Source organism: Nelumbo nucifera, chromosome 3, assembly GCF_055504915.1.
Source record: "Nelumbo nucifera cultivar China Antique chromosome 3, China Antique-T2T, whole genome shotgun sequence".
NCBI classification, from domain to species: domain Eukaryota; kingdom Viridiplantae; phylum Streptophyta; class Magnoliopsida; order Proteales; family Nelumbonaceae; genus Nelumbo; species Nelumbo nucifera.
This window is the reverse complement of record NC_142651.1, coordinates 23,654,559-23,680,403: the sequence shown is the minus strand read 5'-3', so window position 1 is coordinate 23,680,403 and position 25,845 is coordinate 23,654,559. Positions and strand designations below refer to the sequence as shown.

The following is a 25,845-nucleotide window of genomic DNA, read 5'->3' as shown; positions in this document are numbered from 1 at the left end:
TCTCGAGAATGCATAAGGTAAACCCAAGAAAATCGAGTATAATCATCAACAAATAATAGGAAATATCTGTACCCCTCATGGCAGTGGTATGATAAGGTCTCCAAACATTAGTATGCACAATTTCAAAAGGAATATTGCTTTTGTTATTACTTAATGAATAGGTAGTCCTGCAATGTTCTGCAAGCTCACAACTTTCACATTTCAAACTAGTCATCTGGACAGATTCAAATATATTGGGAAACAAACTTTTCGAAGCCTGAAAGGATAAATGGCCCAATCTATTATGCCAAAGCATCACCTGATTAACAGACTGAGAAACAAAGGATTTCTTAGTTTCATTATCTTCCTGATGAGCACTTCCTCCAAGTAGGTAGATTCCATTTGTCTCACGGCCAGTTCCAATCACCTTCCTTGTCTCTAGATCCTGAAAAACACATCGATCCGGAAAAAAGGTTACTAAACAATTTTGTTTTCTTGTAATGCTACTAACTGAGAGCAAGTTAGTATTAAGCTTAAGAACATGCAAGACAGATGATAGGGAAATGGCATCAGACAACTTGATGTCTCCTTTAACAGAAATAAGAACAAGAGATCCATCAGCAATGGACACTTTGTCTTACTAGAAGATAAATGATAGGTAGAGAATAGTGAAGGCAAGCTAGTCATATGATCAGATGCTCTTGAGTCTATGATCCAAGAATGTTCTATATTACCTGAAGCTGAAGCATGATAAGCTGAGGCCCGATTACCTGATTGAGCAAAAGATGAGGTTGAAGGAATTGATGATGGCTGAGGGGATGATACTGAATTACTAACTTCACTTTCTAATTGTGTCGGAGCAGCTCGGACAACAACTAGGGTATCAAGAGGGGTACCTCTTGAAGCCGTTGAGGCTGCACTACCAGTGTTGACAGCCATATTGGCATTACCCTTTTTGTTTCTGAGTTTTGCTGGAACTAGATGTGGATGCAACTTCCAACAGGTGTCTTTGGTGTGTTTAGGTTTCTTGCAATGTTCACAAACTAGGCCCTTTTTAGCCTCTTTCTTCATATCCCTTTCCTTATCTCCCCCTGGCTTGGGTTTAACTGCTGCTAGAGCAGATTTGAAAGGTTGTTGTTGTAACATGACATTTCTCATAGTTTCTTTACTGTGCACTAGGGAATAGGCTTGAGATAGAGTCACACTTTCTCTTGTCAATAGTTGCTGTCTTACAATATCATATTTAGAATTTAGACCAGTCAAAAACTCAAATACTCTGTTAGTTTCAATCTGCTTTCTGTAAGTCTGGGCATCTTTCTGACTCTCCCATTCAATTGTCTCAAGGTGGCCAATCTCATGCCACAAGGATTTTAAGGTTGAGAAATAAACACTGACCTGTTTCTCCCCTAGTCTGAGATTTTTGACCACATTTCAGCTCATAAGCCCTAGCAACATTAAGGGGTTGAGAGTAGGTTTCTTTCACAACATCCCAAATTTCTTTAGCTATTTTTGCCCATAAGTAATTTCGGCTGATGTGTGGCTGCATAGAGTTGCACAACCATGTCATCACCAAATAATTTTCCTGAAACCACTTAGCGTAAGTGGGATCCTCCTTGGTTGGTTCCTTCACATCGCCCAATAAATAGTTCAGCTTTCCTCTTTCCCCAATGGCCATCATGGCTGATTGGGCCCACTCTAAGTAGTTTGAACCATCAAACTTTACAGTTATAATCTGGAAAGTGTTTTCAACCATGTTGCCTGAACCGGCCCCAAAAACACCCTCCCCTTGGCTTTTAAACTCCATTAGAATGCTTCCTAATTACTGTACCAATCGGCCTATTAGGTCTGTAGCAGATAACATGAGGGTTTTGATTCAGAAACCCTAATTTTGTGACAGTTGGCCTATTGAAACTAAACTGTATCAGTCCTGTTAAAAGGAACTACTGGATCTTTCAAAGAGCAAGGAAAAATAAAGGGAGAGGAGACAAATCTGATTACCTCCCTAAAGCAATAACAAACCTGAAACTTGAGGGTTTTCTCTTAAACCCTAAAAAATGCAGAAAGGAAGGGTTTTTTTCTTAACCGTACCTCTTATATCAAGAGACCCTTGCTGCCAATTTCTGGTAAGGCTTGAAAACTTACCAGAAAATTCTAAGGAACTCTGATCTTGATAATTAGCTTCAGTCTTGAATAGTGGAAACCGATCTTGAACCAGAATTCTTCTGAAACTTCGATCACCACCTCTAGTCTTGATCAAGAACTGACTTGATCCTCTTCTCTTCCATTGATTCTTCTTGGTTATCAAAGATCTGATCCAATCTTTGGATTGCTGCTGTAGATAACCTCCAAGAATCAGCCGAAGGGAGCTTTCTCTATTCTTCCAGCTCTAGGCAGTTCTCATGTGGTCGGCTAGATCAAACTCACATGAGAAGCCCTAAATTTGGCTCTGATACCAAGTAGTCGTACAAGACTACAGAGACTCTTTATGTTTTGAATAGAAAATAAAAGAGAAGGAGAAAAGGAGAAGAAGAGAAGAAGCACTCGTGGGAGAAGCTTTAAAAGAAGAGAATGGTTGGAGTGCTTAAAACAGCCACCCCACTCCTTAATTTATATACATGGTTTCCTAATTGTAAAAGAACTTTAATGCTTACATGGTAATAAAAGATAAGATTAAAATAAAACTAATCCTAGATAAGATAAAATAACTAATCCTAGATAAGATAGAATAAAACTTATTCTTATTCTAATAGGAAAGCTGATCCTAATCAATTAAATCTAAGTACACCTCAGGGTGTCACACAATTACTCTCAATGTGAGGTCCACAGTTTCCTACAACATCATAATAATATACTTTAAATATTGTTTCAGAATTTTGATAGACCTTTCGTTCTTTCATGTTTTGAGCTTATATAACTTTGTATTATGTATTAGAACAATTAAGCTAGGAGAACAACAAGATTACAATATTTGATTGTTATTTTCAGAACTTACATGATTAATTTTGGGACTAAATATAAGGAAGCAAGTTCTCTAATTCTTGGACTTGATTGCATAGGTGTATAGACAACAACTCTGTTTCTCAATGGTGTGATGGATCAGTCATCAATTATCGCTACCTAATCTCACAATTTTGTGATTGATCACCAATCCATTCTTGATCCTTTTAATTAAATTTGTGGAGCTAGGCTGAATGCCATGAATGAGCCACCTAGGTGACAAAAAAAAAAGGCGGGTGCCTTATTATGATTTTATTACAAGAGATGCCTTTGTTAGTATTTCTGCTAATATATGTTTTATATGTTTTATTTACGGCCAGTTGGACTTGTCAATTCAAGCAATCTGAACCCTGGTTCAGGTGCACAACTTTCTGCTGCTGGTGGAAGCCATGTTAACCTTACAGCTTCTAGTCCGATGGCTGGAAACCAGGTAGCTGGTCTAAGCCGCATGGGCAATGCTCTGTTGACTCAAAATTTAGCAGCTGTTGGCTCAGGATTACCTTTATGTAGAACACCAGGCACAGGTAAGAGGAGAACTCAATACAGCTTTCATTGGGCTTTGGGATGATGGAGGATATGGTGGTGGATGGGTTCCTGTCGTTGCTCTTAAAAAGGTTTTACGGGGAATTCTCAAATACCTTGGAGTTCTGTGGCTATTTGCACAATTACCTGATCTTTTGAAAGAGATTCTTGTGTCAATTCTTAAGGACAATGAAGGTGCTCTTTTAAACTTGGACCAGGAGCAATCAGCCTTACGTTTCTTTGTAGGTATTTATGGTCTATAAATCAGTTTTCTTGTATATTTCCTTTTTTGGATAACATATGCAATGAATAAAAAAATAAAATTCTGAAATCAGCTATTTTCAGAACCTAACTTTCTTCTGTTCTAGCTTTTGAGTTAGATATCTAAGAGAGAAAGTTCAGAGATCCATTTTGTCTTTTTTACTAGAACTAAAGGAAGATAATCTATTTGGAACAAAATTCCACCACAATTAATCACGTAGGCCACCAATCAATTGCTACCTTAATCAGGAAAATTGTTGGCTAGATGTCCAAAAAGAGTAGAAATGCAACACATTCCTCTTAGATAATTATCACAAAACTTGTTAAATAATTAAAGCTCGTTAGTGTTGTACCTTAATCTGTCGTCCTTCACTGATTAATGCCCTAAAATGAGATGAAACCAAAATGAATCAGCACAAAAGAAGAAGAAAAAGAAGAGAGATCGATTTTACCTTTGTGTTCTGTAGCGAGAGACGTAGATCTTGCCTTTGTGCTATTGAGAGAGAGAGAGAGAGAGAGGAGAAAGTGTCTGAGGTTCGGATTCAATGGAGAAATAATTGAGCTTCGAGAGAAATAGAGAGTCGAGATTCAACTTTCGAATGAAAATTTTGGGCACGAATATTTTTCTTGCCACAAAATACATACGATTTTTTGCCATACATGTAAGTTTCATTCTCAGAAGAATGAGTCCTACGGCAAAAAATTGGTACCCAAGCACCCTCTTGTCATTCATTCTTGCCGATTCATTTTTAAAATCGGAAAGAATTGAAAAATGAGGCCAGTGGCAACGAACCAAACATGGCCTAAAATGATTCCAACATGTGATAAAATTGAGAGAAAACATACTAAGTAAAGGTGAAAAAGTCAACATGACTTAACTTCAAATTAGATTAGAGTTGACTCCTTAGACAACACAACCCAATCCGAATCTGAGCCTCTGGATCCAAAGGCCTTGTATACATAATCAAGTCAATAAAATAGCGCTAACCCTAATAATTTGAAATAATTTTGGTGGGCTTAATACTTAAGTATTATTTTCTTTCTAAAACCTTTTACTTCTCTTTCTTATCATTCTCCTTTGTTCAAAGTTTAATGTCCATTCAACTTCTACTCTCACAACGAAGACCCCAAGAGTTAGCAGGAACCACAAAACAAATTGTGACTGTGAGACGATGGACTGTGATTTTTCTTCATCATTCTCCTTCATCTAATGTCCTCTGACCATTATTAGTCTTCACTGGTCTAGGCAACCACTGCCCACTGGTCCACCGACCACCGTGGTGATTTTCTTCATATATGATTTTTCACTCTTCACTATGGTGGTTCCGAGATTCTCTTATTGCTAGTTGTTGTCGCCCAAGCCCAAATGCACAACAACCACTCGAGATTCAAGAGTATGTTCATCTCTCTCTCTCTCTATAAGCTTGTTTTTTTTTAAACTTTAAATTCTTATGGGATATATTGGTTGAATCTCCAACCCTTGGTAGAACAATATAACATGCAATATTGATCGTTATTTTATATGGTCATCACTATTTCTTCCAAGCTAAAAGATTGATTCACTATTTTTTTTTCATTTTTTTTGATTTATTACTCCATAGAACAGTGGAAGTCTTTTCACTAATGAAAATCCTTTTTCGATAAAAAAACAATCTATAAAATTTTAACCGGATGAGAGGGAGGTTGGGTATTTTAGTTAGGATTAGGGTTGACTTAGGTTGGGTTGGAAGTCATATTAGGGGTTAAAGACTTAGGGTTGGGTTAAGATTGACTCAACTGACCTAACCCAGCTTGACTTGCACCCTTAATACTATGGTTTATAGAGAAAGACAATTGGCAACACCATTAAAGAAGTGATCTATCCTAAGTGTAGAAGGGTTTAGAATAGGGTGATCATAGACTGGGCTGGGCCTGTTTTTTACTTTTTTTTACTGGTAATAATAGCCTATACGTCTGCATAGGCATGACAATATATGTGCAGGCTCGGGCCCAGGTTGGGCATCTGCCCTTGCCAATATGTATAAACGGGCCTGGACCCAGTCTGTAATTCTGTATCAGGTGCAGGCTTGATGGGGTCTGGGCCGGGAAATGTGGGCCTCAGGCAGTAATGATCAACCCTAATCTAAAAGAGTTGAGAGTTGAGAGTAGACAGACAAAAAGGATATGGTTAGAGCATTCAAAAATAATAACAATTGGTCAATGGGAATGACATTGAACGCAGCAAAAATGGCAGAACAGGATTCATAGAGCCGATCCGTTGGGACAAGGCTTAGTTGATCAATCCCTTTTCAGAAACTAGTGAAATTAAATAAGAAAAAGTCGATGGATAAAATAAAGGTAAGATGTTAATTTATTTCAGGAATAAATATTTCAAATATCACAACCAAAATACTGTAGGTTAGTTGCATTTTTATCTCAGAGAAGAGTATTCCCGTTAATAATTGTTATAGCTGCCCAAACGATATTTCGAAATTGAGAATTTACATCAATAATAACTTCAACTATGCAACTTCTTGAATGCTTGTGTATGCGTTCATTTCTTATTACTATTTTTTTTCGCTTCATTCATTTCCTATTACTTGGTGGAGAAGCGTTTGTCTTTCAGGGTGGATTTGAAATTCCTAATGGTACGAATTGAGATGGGAGTTGAATCCAATTTCAATTCTTTAAACCCGGCAGTTTAATAGAGAGAGTTTAAATAGTCCCCACAAGACTGCCCCCCACAACGTTCTACAGCACATCTCTGCCATATACGGGGAATATTTTCCAGTGATAACATTATCATTTCTAGTATTATCGTCGGGAGATATTCCTAATACACGAAGGAGATGTGCTGAAGGACGTTGTGGGGGGTTATTTTTTTAAAGATTTTGGTTGAAAAGAAAATTGATTGAAGCACTGAAACAAAGCGAGTCAAGACTCACAATAAAACAGATGACAGAAAAAGAAGATATCACCCACGGAAGCTAACAGCCAAAGGGTGATAATGTTCTTCGAGATTGTTTCATGAAGATGGGACTTTCATGGGTCGACCAGTCTGATCGCCATCCAGGGTCCAGGTTTCAGAATATGATGCCTTGAATCATTGAAATACACAATAATATATGGACGAAAAATGGTGGATTTCATGGGAACTAACACTTTTGTCAATTACATTTCTGATTCAGGTTTTGTTTTGATGTAAAACTGAGAGCAGAGAGAGGAGGCTCTTAAACACGTATCTCGAAAGACAGATTTTTCTGTTTTAAAGAAAACCCATTGTAATTAATATTGGATAGGGAAGTGGCAGCACTCAGCAGCGTTTAGTGATTATAATCTGATGACAGGCCACGTGAGCTGAAATGATTTAACTGTGGTTTTCCTTCACATTTTCAAGTGAATGATCAACATCTAAATGCATTTTCTCATGGGCTGTTTAACAGAGTATTGGATTGATTTTGTGGGTGAAAATTCAAATGATTGCATTTCACGTTGCATATAGACAGGCTAAGCCCTGTCCTTTTCACCATTTTTGTCTGGTGTTAATCAACGCCTGAATAATCCCCATAAGGGCTGCTACTTTTTTTTTAACAATGAAATTTGGTATTTATATTTCTTTTAAAATGATAGTTGCAGGATTGGAAGCACCGGGACAACGTATTATACAGCGTATCAACTGGACTATTCCTCAGTTGGTCATCCTTTTTATCATTTTTGGAACAATGTGAAATTGCAAATTTATTGGTGCTACAATGGGACAATCTCAGCCAGATCCCTTCCTCTCCATACACTCTACTACATTCAATCTCAGCTCAGTTAGAAATACTCAGGGTCATGGTTTTTAAATCCGATCCGGAGGCCGAACCGGTCAGGAGTCTAGTTATTGGGTTGAACGATCTGATTGTTCGGTGTCATGGTTTTTAAAATTGACACGGAGACTGAATCGGTCAGGGGTCCGGTTATCGGGTCAAACGATCTGACTGTTCAAATTGGACGCTCGACCTGTTCAAACAAAAAAATAAAAAACGGTTAAAACCGTTTGAACGATTAACCGCCTAGTTCAGTGATTTGCTGACCAAAATCAACGGTTTTTGAAGAAAATCCGGTTTTTAGAAACAGACCTAACCGGTTCCCGGTTTTTCTGATCCAGTCCGGTTTTGAAAACCATGCTCAGGGTAAAATGCATAGGTTTGGAATTCTTTTTGTGAATCCTGGATTGGATTTGATACAAATCACCTGCATTCGGATTTTTGTACTAATATATTATGATTCATGAGGAGATGAGGAGTCTTTGATACATGGTCGTAGTGTTTTGTGAGTAGGACTTAGGAGATCCGGTCAGTCTTCTCTTTGAACTTGAATACTTGTTTAGAAACATGTGCACTCTGGTCAACACACTCAAGGCCCATTAGAAACCGGGCCCAATTCCTAACCAATTAGTGGGTATCCAACAAATATATGAAGCTTGAAGTTTATAGGAGGGAATATTGGACCCTGATAAGAGTGGATCGCTTTCGCTGACTATAATTGGATCTGAGTCTAGAATGTACATAGATATGGACCCATAGTAAACCCTAGCTGTTGGCTGTTGCAACTTATATAATTATGCTTATTGATGATTTTCTGCCAGAGTTTTGGGACCATTCTAACTGAGCTTCCTAAGGAGAGGCTTATTGCTTGCATCTAGGAAGAACAACATGAAGCATGTTGTTCAACAGTAGTTTAACAGAACTACTTAAGTGCCCGTCTGATTACCTTGAGATGAAAATTTGGAGATCAAATCAACCCCCCACAATCTCTCGACAGCACATTTTCATTTGAAACATCTCCCAATAATGATATTAGAAATGATGATGTCATTATCTGGAGATGTTTTTAATACACGATGAGGATGTCCTATGGGACGTTGTGAGGGATAATTTTGTGGGGGCTGCTTGGCACGACTCGACATGAATTTGGACCGGCCTGGCACAATGGTCCACGGGCCATGCCAGGCCCATCACGATCATACAGGCCGTGCTGGGCCTGGGGTTTTAGGTCCACGGGCTGGCATGGCCTAGCACAGCCCGCGACACGGCCTGGCACGACCCATATATATTATTTATATATATTTTATATGTTATATATATTTATATAATATTATATAATAATATATAGCATATAATATATTAATAAAATAAATATTTTTTTAATTTTATTATACTAATTTATTTAATTATTGTATACACGAAATTCATATACAATTAAAATTTTAAGTTTTTTGTCATTTTTTTAAATAAATAACTTTGGCCCGATGCATAGCCCGACCTGGCCCAAGGCTCGGCCCACAAGCCAGCCTGGCCCGCAGCATGGCATGGGCCCGCATGGGCCTGGGCCATGGGCCATGGGCCGTGCTGGGCCGACCCCAAATTTTTCACCGGGAAAAGCAGCACGGCCCATAACAGCCCGTGGGCCGACACGGCACGGCCCACACTTTGCGCAGGCCCACCTCTACGTTGATTTGAACTCGAAAATTTGAATAAATGCCTGAGAAATCATCTCATCTAATCATTCATCGATTCTCAAAATTATTTAGGCATAAATCATCAAGTATTTTCAGCTTACCTTACCAAAAACGATGTTATTTATTCAGAAATTAACATCACTTCTGGTTCAACGTTCAACTGTCTAGAACATCTCCTCTCAGAACTCCAAGTTAGAATTCGAATTCGAATATGAGGTATTCAAATCTGATTGGGATTCACATGTAATTTTTCAATTAATAATCAGGTTGGACTTAGATTTTGCTAAATCTGATCCATTTACAGTCCTACTTGCTGATCAGATTCACATATAATTTTTCAATAATCAGATTGGACTCAAATTTTGCTAAATCGGATCCATTTACAGCCCTATTTGTCGATCAGATTCACATGTAATTTTCAATAATTAGGTCAGACTCAGATTTTGCTAAATCCGATCTGTTTACAGCCCTACTTGCTCCATACTTTTGAACAAAAAAAGACTTACCCCAATCTGTGGTATGACCCTTGGTCCAAGTTCAAACTGGATATGGGTGTAGGTTTTGCTGGATCAGTTCCAGATATGACCTGTTGCATGCTCTATTTAATTTAGAATGTGCAACCATCAAAGGGGAAACTTATTCACAAGAATTGAGAAGATTAATTTTTTTTTGTTGATTTCTTTTGAAGGGCTACACAACAGGGTAGCCCATCCCCTTCCCAGGTGCAAGTGGGATTCGATCCCAAGTCTCCATTATGACTAGCAGACCTTACCAACCAGAATTAAGAAGATTAATTACTCTACATTTGGGATTATAAAATATATAGGCATAGGATATATCTATGCACAAGATCTACAACCATATTAGGATTCATGACTACGAGAGTTTGATAAAACTCTCAAGTATCATTGACAAGCCTACCTTCTTGGCTAGACTTTTCTTTTTATAGTGTTTTATCTTTTTGGTATATATTTTTTCTTTTCTTCATTTATAAAACAAATATAAGATTTAAATAGAGGGAATTGAATGAGGTAAAAATTAGTAGTTTAAATTACAATTTAAACCTTATGATTAAATAGGGATTAAATTCAAAAATGAGTATTTTAGTCAAAAGAAAGTTTTACAATCTTATTCATATTTTCAATAATAGTGTAAATATTGAATTATAGATGTGTTCAATTTTTTCTACATTTTTTTTTGTATTTTTGTGTATAAAAATAATTGTAATATATCACACTTAATTTTTATTTAATATGATAAATGTGCCTGGATGCTTTTTTTGCAAAGTTTATGTATTTTTTCAATTATGTATTTTTATATTTTATTAATTTTTATTATTTATTTATGACATTAAAGGTTAACACATTTATGACATCAAAAATTGAACTACTTATTATCAATTTTTATATTTCATCTTTTGTTAGTTCTAAATTATGTATTTCATTTTCCGTTATTGATAAAAAATAATTCTTGTTTATTACACCTATTTTTTATTTGATTAATAAAAATATCATAAATGTGTATTTTTTTATATTTTTTTATAATTTTCTATATTTATTTATATTTAAAAAATTTATTACCTAACTATGACTTCGTAGGTTGATTAATTTGATTCGGATGGTTGAATTGTTTAGCCACCACTTAGATAAAAAGTGATTTTGTTTTTGAGTCAATTTTAAAATATATGGTGATGTAACCGTTTCTGGTCATGTACCAATTTTTGTGATGTATCAATTTTTTTTGGCTAAGTACCTCGTCATTTGACCTACTCCCAAGTGGCCTGTGACTCAGAGGATGATGGAGCTCCCTGGTGGCGAACTGCCTGGTGATGAGCTACTTGGTGGCGAACTCCCTAGTGGTGAGCTACTTGGTGACGAGCTCCCTGGTGGAGAACTACTTAGTGACGAGCTCCCTGGTGGAGAGCTACTTGGTGATGAGCTCCCTGGTGCAGAACTGCCTGGTGACGAGCTCCCTGGTGGAGAACTGCCTGGTGACGAGCTCTCTAGTGGAGAACTACTTGGTGACGAGCTCCCTGGTGGAGAGCTACTTGGTGACGAGCTCCCTGGTGGAGAGCTACTTGGTGACGAGCTCCCTGGGTGGACTCGTCATTTGACCTGCTCCTAGGCGGCTTGTAACTCAGGGGATGGTGGAGCTCCCTGGTGTAGCGCAACCCGACTGCCCTCTACATGAGGTGATCTCCTTTCCTTTGTAGGCGGCGGGAGCTGAGGGACCTGCAAAAACTCCATCTTTTCCTCCTCTTTTTAGGCGACGGGAGCTGAGGAACCTGCGAGAACTGAATTAGAGAACCCGGGGGTATTTTCTCGACGGGGACTCTCCGATACCTAAGTTAGCATTCTGATTGTAGGGAGCTTGGAGAGAAATGAGAGAGCTAGAGAGTAGGGATTACCTCCATTTTTTCATTCTCTCCCCCTTGTCTTTGGGGGTCGGAGTTCTTATATAGTGGTGTCCTGTCAAATTAGGCGTAACAACCTCTGTCAAGTCAGGCGTAACTACCTCTGTCTCTTTGCCGCAACAATTACTGCCAGAGCTGAGCAGAGTACGGCTCTGCCAGTCAAGGGACAGCTCTCAGGACTGGCAGGCACGGTGCCGCCTAGCGAGAGACGTGGGCGCAGGCCTCCAGATCTGTCAGGTACGGTTGTCAGGCAGGAGATCTTCCTACGATACACTGAGCTGCCCCTAAGTGTCGAGCTACCTGTAAGTGTCGAGCTGCCCCTAAGTGGCGAGCTCTTCGTAAGACGCCAGGCTGCTTGCGGAGTGGCTAGCTGCCTGTGGCGAGCTGCCTATGTCGAGCTGCCTGTAAGTGCCAAGCTGCCCCTAAGTGGCGAGTTGCCTATGCCGAGCTGCCCCTTGCTATACCGAGCTCCTCGAGCTATGATGAGCTACTTGTGGCGAGCTCTGCCGAGCTGCCTATGGCGAGCTCTGCCGAGCTGTCTGTAAGTGACAAGCTGTGGCAAGCTCTGCTGAGCTGCCCGAGCTGCCCAGTTGTCAAGAGGCTGCACTTGGTTTGCATGAGGTGCCAGGTGTCACAATTTCACTAGAGGGCCAAATCCGCCCTCATCATTTGCCCCCCACTCCTGAGCTGAGAGTAACTCAGCGAAGGGAGTAGATTTCTTCTTTTGGCCTGTAAGTCGACGAGCTAGTAAGTGCTGACCCAATTCCTTAGGCTTTGGGAGCTACCTGTATGTGGCGAGCTGCCTACCAATGGCGAGCTGCCTGTAAGGTGAGGAGGTCTCCTCAGTTCAGTAGTGTATCCCTTAGGCTCTGGGGGCAACTTATAGTTCACTTTTGCTAATTTTGCTCATGCTGAGGAAGCGACTAGATATTTAGTAATAGTGTGGCCCGTAGGCTTTGGGAGCGACTCGTAGTCCACTCTTCTTAACTTTGCCCATGCCGAAGAGGCGACTAGGCCTTAAGCAGTAATGTGGCACGTAGGCTTTGGGAGCGACTCGTAGTTCACTCTTATTTGACTTTTCCCATGCCGAAGATGCGACTGGGTCTTCAGTAGTAATGTGGCCCGTAGGCTTTTGGTAGTGACTCGTAGTCCACTTTTTTTTTTTTTACTTTGCCCGTGCCGAAGAGGCGATTGGGTCTTAAGCAGTAATGTGACCCGTAGGCTTTGCCTGTGAGGTGCCGAACTGACCAGGCGCTAAGCTACCAGGAGGTGCCGAGCTGACCAGGTGCTGAGCTGCCTGCGAGGTGCCGAGCTACCAGTGAGGTGTCAAGTTGACCAGGTGTCGAGCTACCTGTAAGGTGCCGAGCTGACCAGGTGGCTGCCTTAGAGCTACGATTGCGCTGCATCAGCTTCGTAATGCTGGTCACCCACTCCTACAAAAAGCTACTAGGAGCTCGACCTTCGGGGGTAGCACTACTAACTTTAGGTTGCCAGCTCACATGGGAGCCTTGGAAGGCTCGACTGGTAAGGGTGCCTATGTAGTCTGTTGGCCGCCAACTCCCGCGGAAGCCACAAAGAGCTCATCTTTGTAGGGGGGACCTTGCGGAGAGGAATGATGGGGCTTTATCCGAATTGAAAGTAAAGTTACTTAGTATGTTAGCTCCCTGCTTAGTCTTTGAGTTCATAAAAAATGTAAACTATAGAGTGAGAGCTTTAGCTTTCTGGGTGAAGAGGACTTAGCTTTTGTAAGATGAGAACTTAGCTTTTGTAAGATGAGAACTTAGCTTTTGTAGGATGAGAACTTAGCTTTTGTAGGATGAAAACTTAGCTTTTTGTAGCGTGTTCCCACATACGACGCCAATTGATGTAACCGTTTCTGGTCACGTACCAATTTTTGTGATGTATCAATTTTTTTTGGCTAAGTACCTCGTCATTTGACATGCTCCCAGGTGGCCTGTGACTCAGAGGATGATGGAGCTCCCTGGTGGCGAACTGCCTGGTGATGAGCTACTTGGTGGCGAACTCCTTGGTGGTGAGCTACTTGGTGACGAGCTCCCTGGTGGAGAACTACTTGGTGACGAGCTCCCGCCAGGGAGCTCATTTGACCTGCTCCTAGGCGGCCTGTAACTCAGGGGATGGTGGAGCTCCCTGGTGTAGCGCAACCCAACTGCTATTTCCTTTGTAGGCGGCGAGAGCTGAGGGACCTGCAAGAACTCCATCTTTTCCTCTTCTTTGTAGGCGGCGGGAGCTGAGGAACCTGCGAGAACCGAATCAGAGGACCCGGGGGTATTTTCCCGGCGGGGACTCTCCGATGCCTAAGTTAGCATTCTGATTGTAGGGAGCTTGGAGAGAAATGAGAGAGCTAGAGAGTAGGGATTACCTCCATTTTTTCATTCTCTCCCCTTGTCTTTGGGGGTCGGAGTTCTTATATAGTGGTGTCCTGTCAAATCAGGCGTAACAACCTCTGTCAAGTCAGGCGTAACCGCCTCTGTCTCTCTGCCGCAACTGTTACTACTAGAGCTGAGCAAAGTACGACTCTGCCAGTCAAGGGACAGCTCTCAGGACTGGCAGGCACGGCGCTTAGCGAGAGACGTGGGCGCAGGCCTCCGGATCTGTCAGATACGGTTGTCAGGCAGGAGATCTTCCTGCGATACACCGAGCTGCCCCTAAGTGGCGAGCTCTTCGTAAGACGCCAGGCTGCCTGCGGAGTGGCCAGTTGCTTGTAGCGAGCTGCTTATGCCGAGCTGCCTGTAAGTGTCGAGCTGCCCCTAAGTGGCGAGCTCTTCGTAAGACGCCAAGCTGCCTGCGGAGTGGCCAGCTGCCTATGGCGAGCTGCCTATGCCGAGCTGCCCCTAGCTATACCGAGCTCCCCGAGCTATGCCGAGCTGCTTGTGGCGAGCTCTGCCGAGCTGCTTGTGGCAAGCTCTGCCGAGCTGCCTGTGGCGAGCCATGCCGAGCTATCTGTAAGTGGAAAGCTGTGGCAAGGTCTGCCGAGCTGCCCGAGCTGCCCGAGCTTCCCGAGCTGCCTAGTTGTCAAGAGGCTGCACTTGGTTTACAGGAGGTGCCAGGTATCACAATTTCACTGGAGGGCCAAATCTGCCCTCATCATATGGGTTTATATTGTTAAAAATATTGACATAGATCTAATTAGTAGCATTATTAGTGAAAATGACTTAAAAATATAGGATTTAATAAATGAAAATGAGATTTAATACCTTAAGTATAAAACTTAAGGAGAGGAGATTAAATGAGGTGGAAAGTAATAATTGAAGTTACATTTTCAACCCTTATAATTATAGATGAATTAAATACACAAATATAAGCATTTTAGTAGCCATTAAAGCTAGCACTAAAGATATAATAAAATGACTTTTATACCATTTCTCAAACAAAGAAATAGGGGGTAATTTTAGTCTAAAAAAGTTTCACATTGCATTCCCACTTTTATATATATTAGTAAGCATGCACGTGCTTTACACGTAGAAATGTAGATGATGATAATAATAGTAATATCATAAATGTGTCTAATTTTTTTTACATTTTGTATTTTTTACATTTATTTATATTTTAAAAATTTTATTACCTAACTATGACTATAGGTTGATCAATTTGATTCGGATGGTTGAATTTCTTAACCACCACTTTGATAAAGAATGGTTTTGTTATTGAGTTAGTTTTAAAATATACATATTTATATTGTTAAAAATATTGTCATAGATCTAATTAGTATCATTTATTAGTAAAAAATAACTTAATATATGATTTAATTAGAGAAAATGAGAATTAATACTTTAAGTTATAAGAGTTAATGAGAGAGGATTAAATAAGGTGGAAGACACACTAAATAGACAAATATGAACATTTTAGTAGTTACTAAAAATATAATAAAATGACTTTTATTCGCTTTCTCAATTAATGAAATAGGAGATAATTTTTGTCAAAAAAGAACTCAGTATAGATTGGTCCAGGCTGTGGCCTTTTGGCCCATGAGCATGATGCATCAACCACAATATACGACTGAGCATATTGTTGTGTGTCGACGCTTTGTCAGTAGGGTTTGCTTCCTTACATTAACCATGCTTTGATTATTTGTTTATTGAAAAGGAAACAAACACGCAACTAAAGATGCAACCACAAGTCAATAGTGATCATTTTAGTGCTGCTTATTGTTATGGAAGAGTCAAGGTTGAACTTATCAATGCATACCAGCTTTGGAATTGACTGATACATTAAGACCTTGTTTGATTTGAGAGAATAGGGATTTGGAATTGAAACCAAAATGAATTATTTTGATTTCAATTGTTTGATAGGGCGGAATTAGAATCCCATTCCCATTCCTGGTGAAATGATATTTTTTCATTTGAGTTCTCCCTCCCTTGAGAATAAAATCTTTTTCCTCCTAAAATTTTTATTTTCATTCTTGTCTGAATCAAAGAAACTTTAAAAAAAATATCATTTTGGTTCTGATTTCAAAAAATTTCGATTCTAATTCTAACTCCAAACCAAACGAACCCTAAATATGAGTTAAGAATTAGGACATCTAACTCCTTTTGAAGGTTAATACCCTTGAGATGTCCTACCTCAATTCTTAAAACTTCAAAAGTTTTTAGCCTTGGAGCTAAAACCTTGAATCAGGGTATTTGATGTATTGACATAGACCTACCTTGCATCGGATGAAATGACGTTAAAAAGGTGGGACCACATAATAACATCGAAGCCCATTTCGGGGTTTCAGCCCAACTGTCCAAGGACGTAGCTGATTTCACCTCCCAGACCCACACGGAGGGCCAGAGGCTCGGGCTCAGTTGGATAGTGTTAAATAGTTATTGTAAGGCTTCTGTCTAATCTTGGAGGACTTTGAAATCCTTGACCTTTTTGGTGTGAGAATGACTGGTAGCAAGTGGATTAAATGCACTAATCTCGAAGTGAACAGAGAAAGGATAGTAGGTAGGCAGACTCGTCAGCAGATATGGCTGGTCATGAAGGAAGAAATATTATTAATTCCCAGCAAATAGAAGCTCTACCAAACGCTGTCCAAACAATTGTGGGTGAAAAATGCATTTGGAACTCCAATTTTGGATTTGTCTAGTTTGAAATGATGGTTTGATTGAAACACTTCATTTATATTTGGTTGCAGTACAAATGAAATTTGTACTGGTGTAAATGTATGGAAATGCAAAAGGGCTGAGTGTATATTCTCATTTACTTTTGCTTCAGATTTGGCTTTCGCTTTTTTGTTTGTGAGAAGTAAAATGAAGTATGAATAGAGTTATCGGTCAAGGATTAAAGTATAAGATGCAAGATGACGTGGTCCCCACTTTATATGACAAAGAATTGAGGTTGAAGGAAGGTGGTGCAAAATTTACATCAGCTTTTGGGATAGAAAATTTGTACTACCAGTGAGTGCGAAAGAGACAGAAGTATAAATTTTATGTTAGATAGGAGTGCAAATCATAATTATAAACAATCAAAAGCAAAACTGAACCAAGCACAAATTTTGCATTAGTCATGATTTACACTGCAACCAATGCAGCCTTATACTTTGTTTGCAGTGTAAATCTAAACCAGATACGAAATTTGCACCTGGTTCAGTTATTGCATCCATTTGTTTGTAACTACTGGATGCACTCCTATCTGACACAAAATTTATACCATTTGTCTCATTTGCACTCACTGGTTATGCAAATTTCTCATCCCAAATTAAATCTGATACAGAACTTCCATTCTTCTTCCTATCTCAATTCTTTCTCATATAAAGCGGGGACCACATCATCATGCTTTCCACGCCACTCTCAAACAAATAACGTTTGTACCTCCATTCTCTTTCATATAAGGTGGTAACCATACCATTTTACTTCCTATTTTGTCTCTCTCAAACAAACAAGACAAAGTTCAACCTGAAGCAAAAGCAAAGCAAAATTTTCACTCAGCTTATTTACACTCCTATGTATTTACACCAGTACAAATGAATTTGCACTCCAAACAAACTCAGCCTTAGAGACACTTGAGACACTCTCTTTATGATCAAGGTTTATGTCCCCCTCCCAACAGTCTTCTTTCTTTCTTTTGTTGATTCTGATTCTGGATCAGGCAGCTGTAGGTTCAATGCATCTAAGGTTATGGGTAAAAGGCCAATGCCCCCAAACCAGTAACCACCAAGAAGATAAAAAAGGAAGTGTACTTTTCTTCTGGTTAATATAATTTAAAGTAGTCCGCTCCACTACACATTGGATTAAACTTAGGGGTTCAAGGTCATTAGCCAATATTACTCAGACCCTCATTCTCATGCTTTCCAGCCCGAAACTTTACCATGCATTATACCAAGTAATAATGCCCCAAATTTAGGGGTTCAAGAAGTTGGATAAAAAAATTGGAGCTGAAAATATATCAAGAGAAGGTGAAATTCCAAAATTAGCTCCAGAGACAAATATGTTTTCCACTAAAAATATGAATAAATGAGACATGCACACATTCTTACATAGGTTTATTTTTTTTCTTGTTAATTTCCAATTTATAGGAACTTAGAACTCAGTCACGCATTGTCTGAGATATTAAATCACCATTATCATCATAGGCTTCCTTTTTTTTCCTTTTACATGTGATGAGAACAAGTAGCCAATGGGCTCTGGCTCCTATATATCTAAGCCATTAATTCAACCCTAACCCTAAATGGGAACATCTTCTGGTCTCCCTGGTTCAGGCCGGCATATATTGTTGGGTATGAAGAGTTACCTACTTTAATGGTTGTCAGTCCAACAGTGAGGCCCCTACTGTGCATTATCACATGCTTCTCTTCCTTGGCCTCTTGTTGAGTAGTTGAGTTTCTAAGTGCAACCGCCCCCAAGTCAGGCCACAGAAGGGCGAAAAGGGAAAAAGTCTAAGGCATGGGTTATTTTTGAGACAAAACAAACACTACCAAGCTTATTAATCCTACTATACACTTTGTTGGACTTATACCCATATGGCAAGGGGCAATACTGAATTACTAAACATTTCCATAGTTCTTATGTTACTAATTCATCAAGTGAGGGGCCATTGTTTGGTGATATGGTAAAATCCTTGGGCTGACAAGTGTGTGAATGTGAGTTTGAGTTTGATAGTGGCCACTAGGTGCTGAAATTGCTGGAAGTTGGGTCTGTATCCAGTCCCAAGGGCCCTGATTGTCAGGACTAGCATTGGGTAATGACCTCATAAAAAAAGAGAAAAGAAAAGCTCATGAATAAGTGCCTTAAATTTCCCTTCCCCCTTACACTAGTGGACTAGAGCAATTATTTTATGTAAAGGCCATTAAAATCAAATCACTTACAAAGACCCAAATTATCAACTCTATCATATGATTCCAAAAATTAATTCTCATAGTAGTTCATAATCTCTATTCAGTATTAAAGAGAATAAGCTGAGAGAGAGAGAGAGCATTCATCACAAGCTATTATTCTATGATTCCATTCAAAGGCTATTAAGTCCAAATTACTTATAAAGACCCTAAACAAGAATTTAACAACTCTATTATGACACCAAAACTTAGGAAAGTACGTAGTCCAAAATCTCTATTGGGTAGAGAGAGAGAGAGAGATTCATTTACACTCGTCAGTCATAACAAGCTCTCTAGCTACCCAGAAGTCTATCACAAGCTAGTTTGTGATGACATGTGCACCACAAAAGGCCGAAATGGCAATAGAGTCCAGTTCAACAAGTTCAATCATGAAATAGGCCCCACCAAGTACTAGTGAAACAACAGCGTAATCACTGATCAGAATATCACAGCCGTCCAATTTCGTTCATTCATTTTGTGTTGAAAAAGAAGGCCACTAGTGGTTCAGATAAAGTTCACTAGTTTTAGATGGTCACATCCATCTGATGTTCTCTCTGAAGCAGAGCATCTCCTGGCTGCGTCCAGTATATGTCCTAAATGGACATACATAACTTTCCATACTAATATATACACTTTTCTATAAATTAAAACGAGAAAAGAAAAAAAAAATTATATATATATAATAATCCTTTTTCTTTTTAAGCCTTTCATTTTACAAATCCATCTAGCTTATACCACACATCTACAATATGTGGAACCCCACTTGACCTAACGCCATATTCCAGTTATATGTGGCATACCCTAACCCTACCCTTTGATCAATAGCTCAACATATACCATCCGATTAAAGTACACACATGCATGCTTACTTTAATTTGTTATATATATATATAGAGAGAGAGAGAGAGCAGAATGCAGTGTGTATCAATAAGAATACAACTCTCTAGCTAATCATAGGAAGAGAGCACAAGCTCAAAAACCGCTTTTCTTCCCAGAAATGGGAGTCAGAAACGAGAGAAGAAAGAGATCTCCATAAGGGTAATAAAGATGATTCTCCTGGTTCCTGGAGCTGAAGGTGATAAGCTTGCTTTCACTTCAAGGGACCCCCTGCAGCCATCCACCAACACAACACAAGAGAAAAAAACAAAGGGAGGGGGGTACGGTACCTTCGTGCGACGTGGAACAGCTGGGGCCTAGGGGTGGCTTTTGATATATTTTTAATGCAGCTTAAGTGGACCAATAAGAGAGACGAAAGGCACTTTTGGTTTTTAGGAGCAAGGTGGGAGGAAAGAAGCTATAGGCTACAGCCCCCCTTGCGAGAGTTCAGTCCTTTCACGGGTCTGCTTGACAGTGAAAGATTGATTCGACTGAAAGAGTGTTGGGGGGAGAGTTTCGACTTTCAAGGTTCCGAGCTCTGATGAAAAGCTTAGCCGTTAGTCGTCTCCTCGTCACAGACTCACATGATGAGGTACAAACTTTCCAGGATAAGGCCAACTGACGTGACATGGTCATTCAAGAATCATGTGAACATCTTTGGTCATGGGAGCTCTCTCAGGCTGAACCCAGCCATACTGTAGTTATCATCATCCATTAAAGCTAACAGATTTGTTCAGTATCTTTATATTAGTTTCCGAGCCGGCCAATCAGAGTTAAGCGTTATGTTTCTCGCAGTTTACTGACCACTCCTGTTGAATCTTAACGACCGACCGTTTAGCATTTCATACCAGCGGATTTGGTACTTGGGTTCACCATTCTGGTGCTGTCTCCTTCCCTTGGAAGAATTGAAGATCTCCAAGATGGGAAGTTGGAACCTACCCAAACAGACATTGGGGCTATTGGGTCGGAGCCCAGTTGGGAAAATGCCTCGTTAATTCAGATTGACCCGGTTTGAAAAACATCACCCGGCCCCCGCCTTCCCCTTGGATGGATGTGATCAGTAGGGTTGGTGTGTCAAGAATGGGTCGACAGTAAGTGGAGTACTGTGTTGGATTCATATAGGAAAGCTATGATTTCCTTCTTTTGGAATGGGGATGCATGCATATGCATGCTTTTCTAATCTCTTTCTAGCTACCTGAGTACTGCACTTGATCTTTTTAATCTAGAGGTTGGGATTGATTAATTAGTCAACTTCAAAATGTTCTAGTTAAGCTTCTTCCGGATCTCTCATGGTCACTGTTGATTATTAAAATATTTATATAAATTTTCTAACTTGTTTAGCCTTCCATTTGGAAACTAGATTCCCCACTTGGTGGTTTCTTCCTCATCGGTGTTAAATGGCTTGTGGTTTCTATCAACCAGCAGCATGCAGTTTGAATTGAAGTTAATAATCTAGATTCCCTGTACCTTTCAACTGGAGCTTTTGACCAAGCTTAAACTGTAGCTTTGCAACTCTGGTCAGTACTGAGATCTGGATCAAGATCAAGGCTTCAAGGGGTGCAGTTGCAACGTAGAAGTCTTGAGTATAGGAGGTGTTGGTGATGAACCCTAGTGATCAGTCCAACATGATTATTTCACCATATGTATCAGTTAGAAATTAAATGTATTCCACATATTTTCCAATAATTAATTTTGTCACATAGAATTGTATATCTAATTAAGGCTAGCTACCTACATCTTTGGGTGCAATATTAATCTCCCAAAAGAGCAAATCTAAAAGCAAAGTTGCAATATGAGGAAATCTCTTCTCTGGTTAAAAAAAAAAAAAAAAAAACAAAGAAAAGTAAAGAATGGAAAATCTTGCTTCCTGGAGTTGGTTCATGAATAGGCTGCTAGAGGAATCTAGTTAATTAGTAATTTTGATGGTTAAAGCATTCTTCTATTGGAGGAAACAAATAAAAGGAACCAAGGGTTCAAATATCACTTAGACCACCCAAACCTCTCTCTCTCTCTCTTAAATCATTTAATTGAATTGACCACACATAGTCACATATGATACTCTTAGTTGGCATTAGAGACTAGGTCAAGGAGCAAATAATTTCATTGCAGACGGCTTCTTCACCATCCACTACTAGAAATTTAATGCAGCCACATACATAAACCAACATAAAAATATCCATATATTGAAAATTTCGCAACTTTAATCAGCTTTGGTGCAGAACTAGAAAAATTCCTTTCCCACCACAAGACTTGATCTCACTACACAAGGATATACATGCTACAAACTTAATCAACAATGGATTATCAGATAATGACAAACACTAGATGTTCCTATCTTGTAACTTTCTGAACTGCCACAACTCGTCGATGTTCCATATGCTTTCTGCCATGTCATCATAGGCCCAATTACTTTCTGCCATGTGGCAATCAGAAGTCTCGTATCCTCCCATTACTGACATAGCAGACATGTTGAAGTCATCCATGTCATAACTACCACAGTTGTCAACATAGAAAGAGCTCCTTAGAAATGGATTATAGTCGCTGTTATCAAAATTATGAAGGCTTGTTGCTGGGTAATCTGAAATTTCAGGGAATTTGGAGATGCTCATCATGGAATCCGAAGAAAATATGCTTGGGCTGGTACAATAATTCCCTGGGTTTGAATTCTTCTCATGATCGAAACTGTTAATTGCTTTGCTGATTCTGAGAGACCCCTCTAGAGGTGGTGGTGGTGGTGGCGGTGGTGGGAGAGCTGATGCCTGAGAGGTCTGATTGAGTGGTGTAGAAGGAGGAGTTGACGAATTTTGAGTCTTCATGGCTGAAGAAGATTCTTCCATCTTCTGAAGCAATCTGGGCATCCAAAAACATCTGATAGCATCCCGAAACATCATGCTGTTAGCATCAATCTTGAGATGCCTTGCTTGTTTCTGCACCCTTGTTCTCCAGTAATTCTTGATCTCATTATCTGTTCTTCCTGGTAGATGTTGTGCAATCTTAGACCACCTGGAATCACCAAACAAAGAGAACTTCAGGAAGAGTACTGATATAACACAGAGAAATACATTCGTGAATCTAAATATGGTGCTAAACATCCACACATTGATAATAAAGGGCTAATCCATAAGCGCAGTGATCGTATATATAATCACCTGTTGCCCCATTTTGAATGGAGTTCAAGAATCAAGAGCTGTTCTTCAGGAGTGAGGTTTCCACGTTTGACGTCTGGTTTCAAATAATTCAACCATCTCAATCTGCAACTCTTGCCAGTTCTTTTCAACCCTGAAGAACAAACAGTTGATGAACACAAAAAAAAATAAGAAATGGTGGCGCAAATGAGATCATTCAATTAAGTAATTAAAAACCAGTAACAAATTATATTAAATGGCTGAAGAGAAATGGAGGATATAGATAGATTTTTTACCTGAAGATTTAGCTAACAGATTCCAGCGGCCTTCACCATGACAAGCAATGTAGTGAATCAGAAGAGTATCTTCTTCAACAGTCCATGGCCCTCTTCTTAGCTCAGCATCTTCTTCACCATAACCGTATGCTGCATTCTTTGGAGTAGACATGGTTACTCTCGTGGAGAAACCCACAAAACTAGAACAAGTTGACAGGAACAAAGGGGTTGAAGTGTTGAAACCAAAGCAGAGAAACTTCAGGCCCAGCCGAGCTTTTTATAGAGTCCAATGAGGTTCAGACTTAGAAAACTGTTAGATAATGACTTCCTAAGTTTTGAAAAGATGGAGCTTAAGTAAACACCACTTCAGATTCTATAAATGATTTTTGCCTTTAAGACAAATTAAGCCAATCTGATTTGGGCATAATATGAGTTTAGGCTGCGCTTGGAAACGATGCAAATGAAGTGTAAATCCATCTCAGGATAAATTTGCATTTTGGTTCAGTTTTGATTGTGTTTGGCAACAATGCATTGACAAGTGACAGAAAACATGTTTTCCAATGCGTATTTACATGGATAATGAAATGTAAAAGTATATCAATAAAAAAGAAGTAAATTTGCATTCAAGTGGGTTTTTGATAAAAGAAAAACATATTTTATTGGAATTCGTGTTTATATCCATTAAACCTAAAAATATGTTTAGTAAGAAGGTAAATTTATAAGTGCAAAACTAATCCAACTTTACAATTTATATAGACACTTTTACACTACATATTTACATTCGCATTTATTTGCATCATTTTCAAACACACCCTTAATTTCATTCTGTGTATGACCATCTTAGCCATCATATAAATGCTCCACGTGTCATATTGTCAAGTTGGTACTAGGCTATCCATTATTAACGCCCACGTGGCGTATTGTCATGTCAGTACAACTGTACAAAGTTACAAAGCCTTTCTTAGGTGGCTCATCCTGCCGAGCGGCCTAGGCAATCTCTTAGTCAGGATAAGGCCAATGATCATCAAGAGGGTGGTCCCTAGCCTTTAAGTCTCAACCATCTCACCTTTCGAACATAGCCCCTGACCCCATTAAATAATGGTGCTGATCAGATGATCATGATCATGGAATCGATTTATACACGGCTGGGACCCATCAATTAATTCCCCCTTCCCTTGTTATTGGCCACAGATCAAAGAATAATTCGAATATATTCCATTGGCTACAGACTCTAAGAAGCCGAAAGAGGCAGAAAAATTAAATGGATGGTATATATTCTAGAAAATGAACATTTGCGTTCTTTGAAGGGAATTATATTATATTGGTCATTTAAACTTTGGGTTTTCTTGGGTTTTCAGATTAAATTGTCTTATTGAGTATTTGACTGGATGAGATATTACAAAAATACACATAGCATATAAACGTGCGTTTTTTGAGTTGGGCTAACAAGTCGGCATTCAAGCAATCCAGCTTGTTAGGAATTTTAGAACATGTCGTTTGCTTGGGATGTCAAAGGATGTTTGTTCTATGCAACACCGATACGTTTTCTTTTGTGGTTATTGTTTGTCTAAACCATCACTATGAAACAAGGATGCAAGAGAAAGCATGGAAAAGTCTGCTAAATTTCTTAATGCAGCTAAATTTGACCCCATTGTATCATTCCTCTCGGTGAAATTTGAAAGAGAGAGAGAGAGAATGAAAGGTACTGTGAAAGTGAAACATAACATATAGGGGGAATGAATGAAATGTGTGGATGCTGATTTTTTTGGCTTTCTTCTACTAGTTCTTATACAGACTTGGCTATAATTGGCTAAGTTTAGAGAAACGGGTAAGCCAGTGTTCCCTTTTGTTATTTCATTTCCTTTGAGGGTCCAAATGGGATTTTTAATGATGATAACAGAGACAATTATTGATTGGAACTTGGAAGAGGGAAGCGTCAATGCACAAGCTTTTTTGAGGGGGAAGTTCAGTTGGGTATAGGGGGAATCCCATTTTTGGTAAGCTCCCTGGTGAAATGGATTGGGTTGGGAGAGGATGCTTTTGTCTATATGATCTATTTTTGAGGAAGTAAAAAAGATAGCAAAGCACTACTGATGTGAGTTGAGGGAAGACTTAGAGGATAAAAATACATTGCTACTATAATGGTGATGGTATTGATATTAACAAGATAAAGATATCTACAGTAGTGGGAGATCTCTGGTTGGGTGGAAGATAACCATGGTGGATTGAGTCCATAATATCTCCAATTGCAATTGTGGAGTCTTGCTGTAAGTGCAGATATGTCTGTGGCTGCTGTGCGGCTATGAGAGAGAGAGAATGAATGAATTTAAGCATGTTTAGCTAGGTGAATTGGGAATCAAACTCATCACTTCATTCCGTCCTTGACCAGTATACAGTAACTGGATTGACGGGGGCATCTAAGCAATGAACGCAGTGAATGACCACACAGAGATGCCACAGATGGTAGAGGGTATAATGATGATGATGACGATATAAGGAGTTAAGGACAACAGTTAATGAATGTGATGATGGTGGAAATGATCAACCATGATTGGGCCGTGACTAGTGGGACTAGATGACAACGTTAGATATCACAATCATGG

At 39.4% G+C, this 25,845-nt stretch overlaps 2 protein-coding genes across 3 annotated transcripts in view; both read right to left on the bottom strand.

Annotated features, from left to right (window-relative positions):
- Window positions 1–4,685, bottom strand: part of LOC104602332 (small ribosomal subunit protein eS7) — a 38,761-nt gene extending 34,076 nt beyond the window's left edge. Inside the window, exons 1-2 of one of the 2 annotated variants that reach the window (XM_088900886.1) lie at window positions 4,212–4,685; window positions 4,113–4,143 (exon numbers count right to left, since the gene is read on the bottom strand). The gene's annotated coding sequence lies outside the window, so the exon portion shown is untranslated. Of the gene's footprint in view, window positions 1–4,112; window positions 4,144–4,211 lie in introns of those variants that run through there. The other variant, XM_088900887.1, reaches the window with a different exon arrangement.
- A 17,314-nt stretch (window positions 4,686–21,999) lies between these two features.
- LOC104602303 (transcription factor MYB62-like) lies at window positions 22,000–23,499 on the bottom strand. The gene is made up of 3 exons (XM_010265929.3): window positions 23,264–23,499; window positions 22,992–23,121; window positions 22,000–22,845 (listed from the first exon to the last, which is right to left on the bottom strand). The coding sequence occupies exons 1-3, from the start codon at window positions 23,412–23,414 to the stop codon at window positions 22,164–22,166; spliced, it is 963 nt and encodes a 320-aa protein (XP_010264231.1). The 5' UTR covers window positions 23,415–23,499; the 3' UTR covers window positions 22,000–22,163.
- Window positions 23,500–25,845: the final 2,346 nt, after the last annotated feature.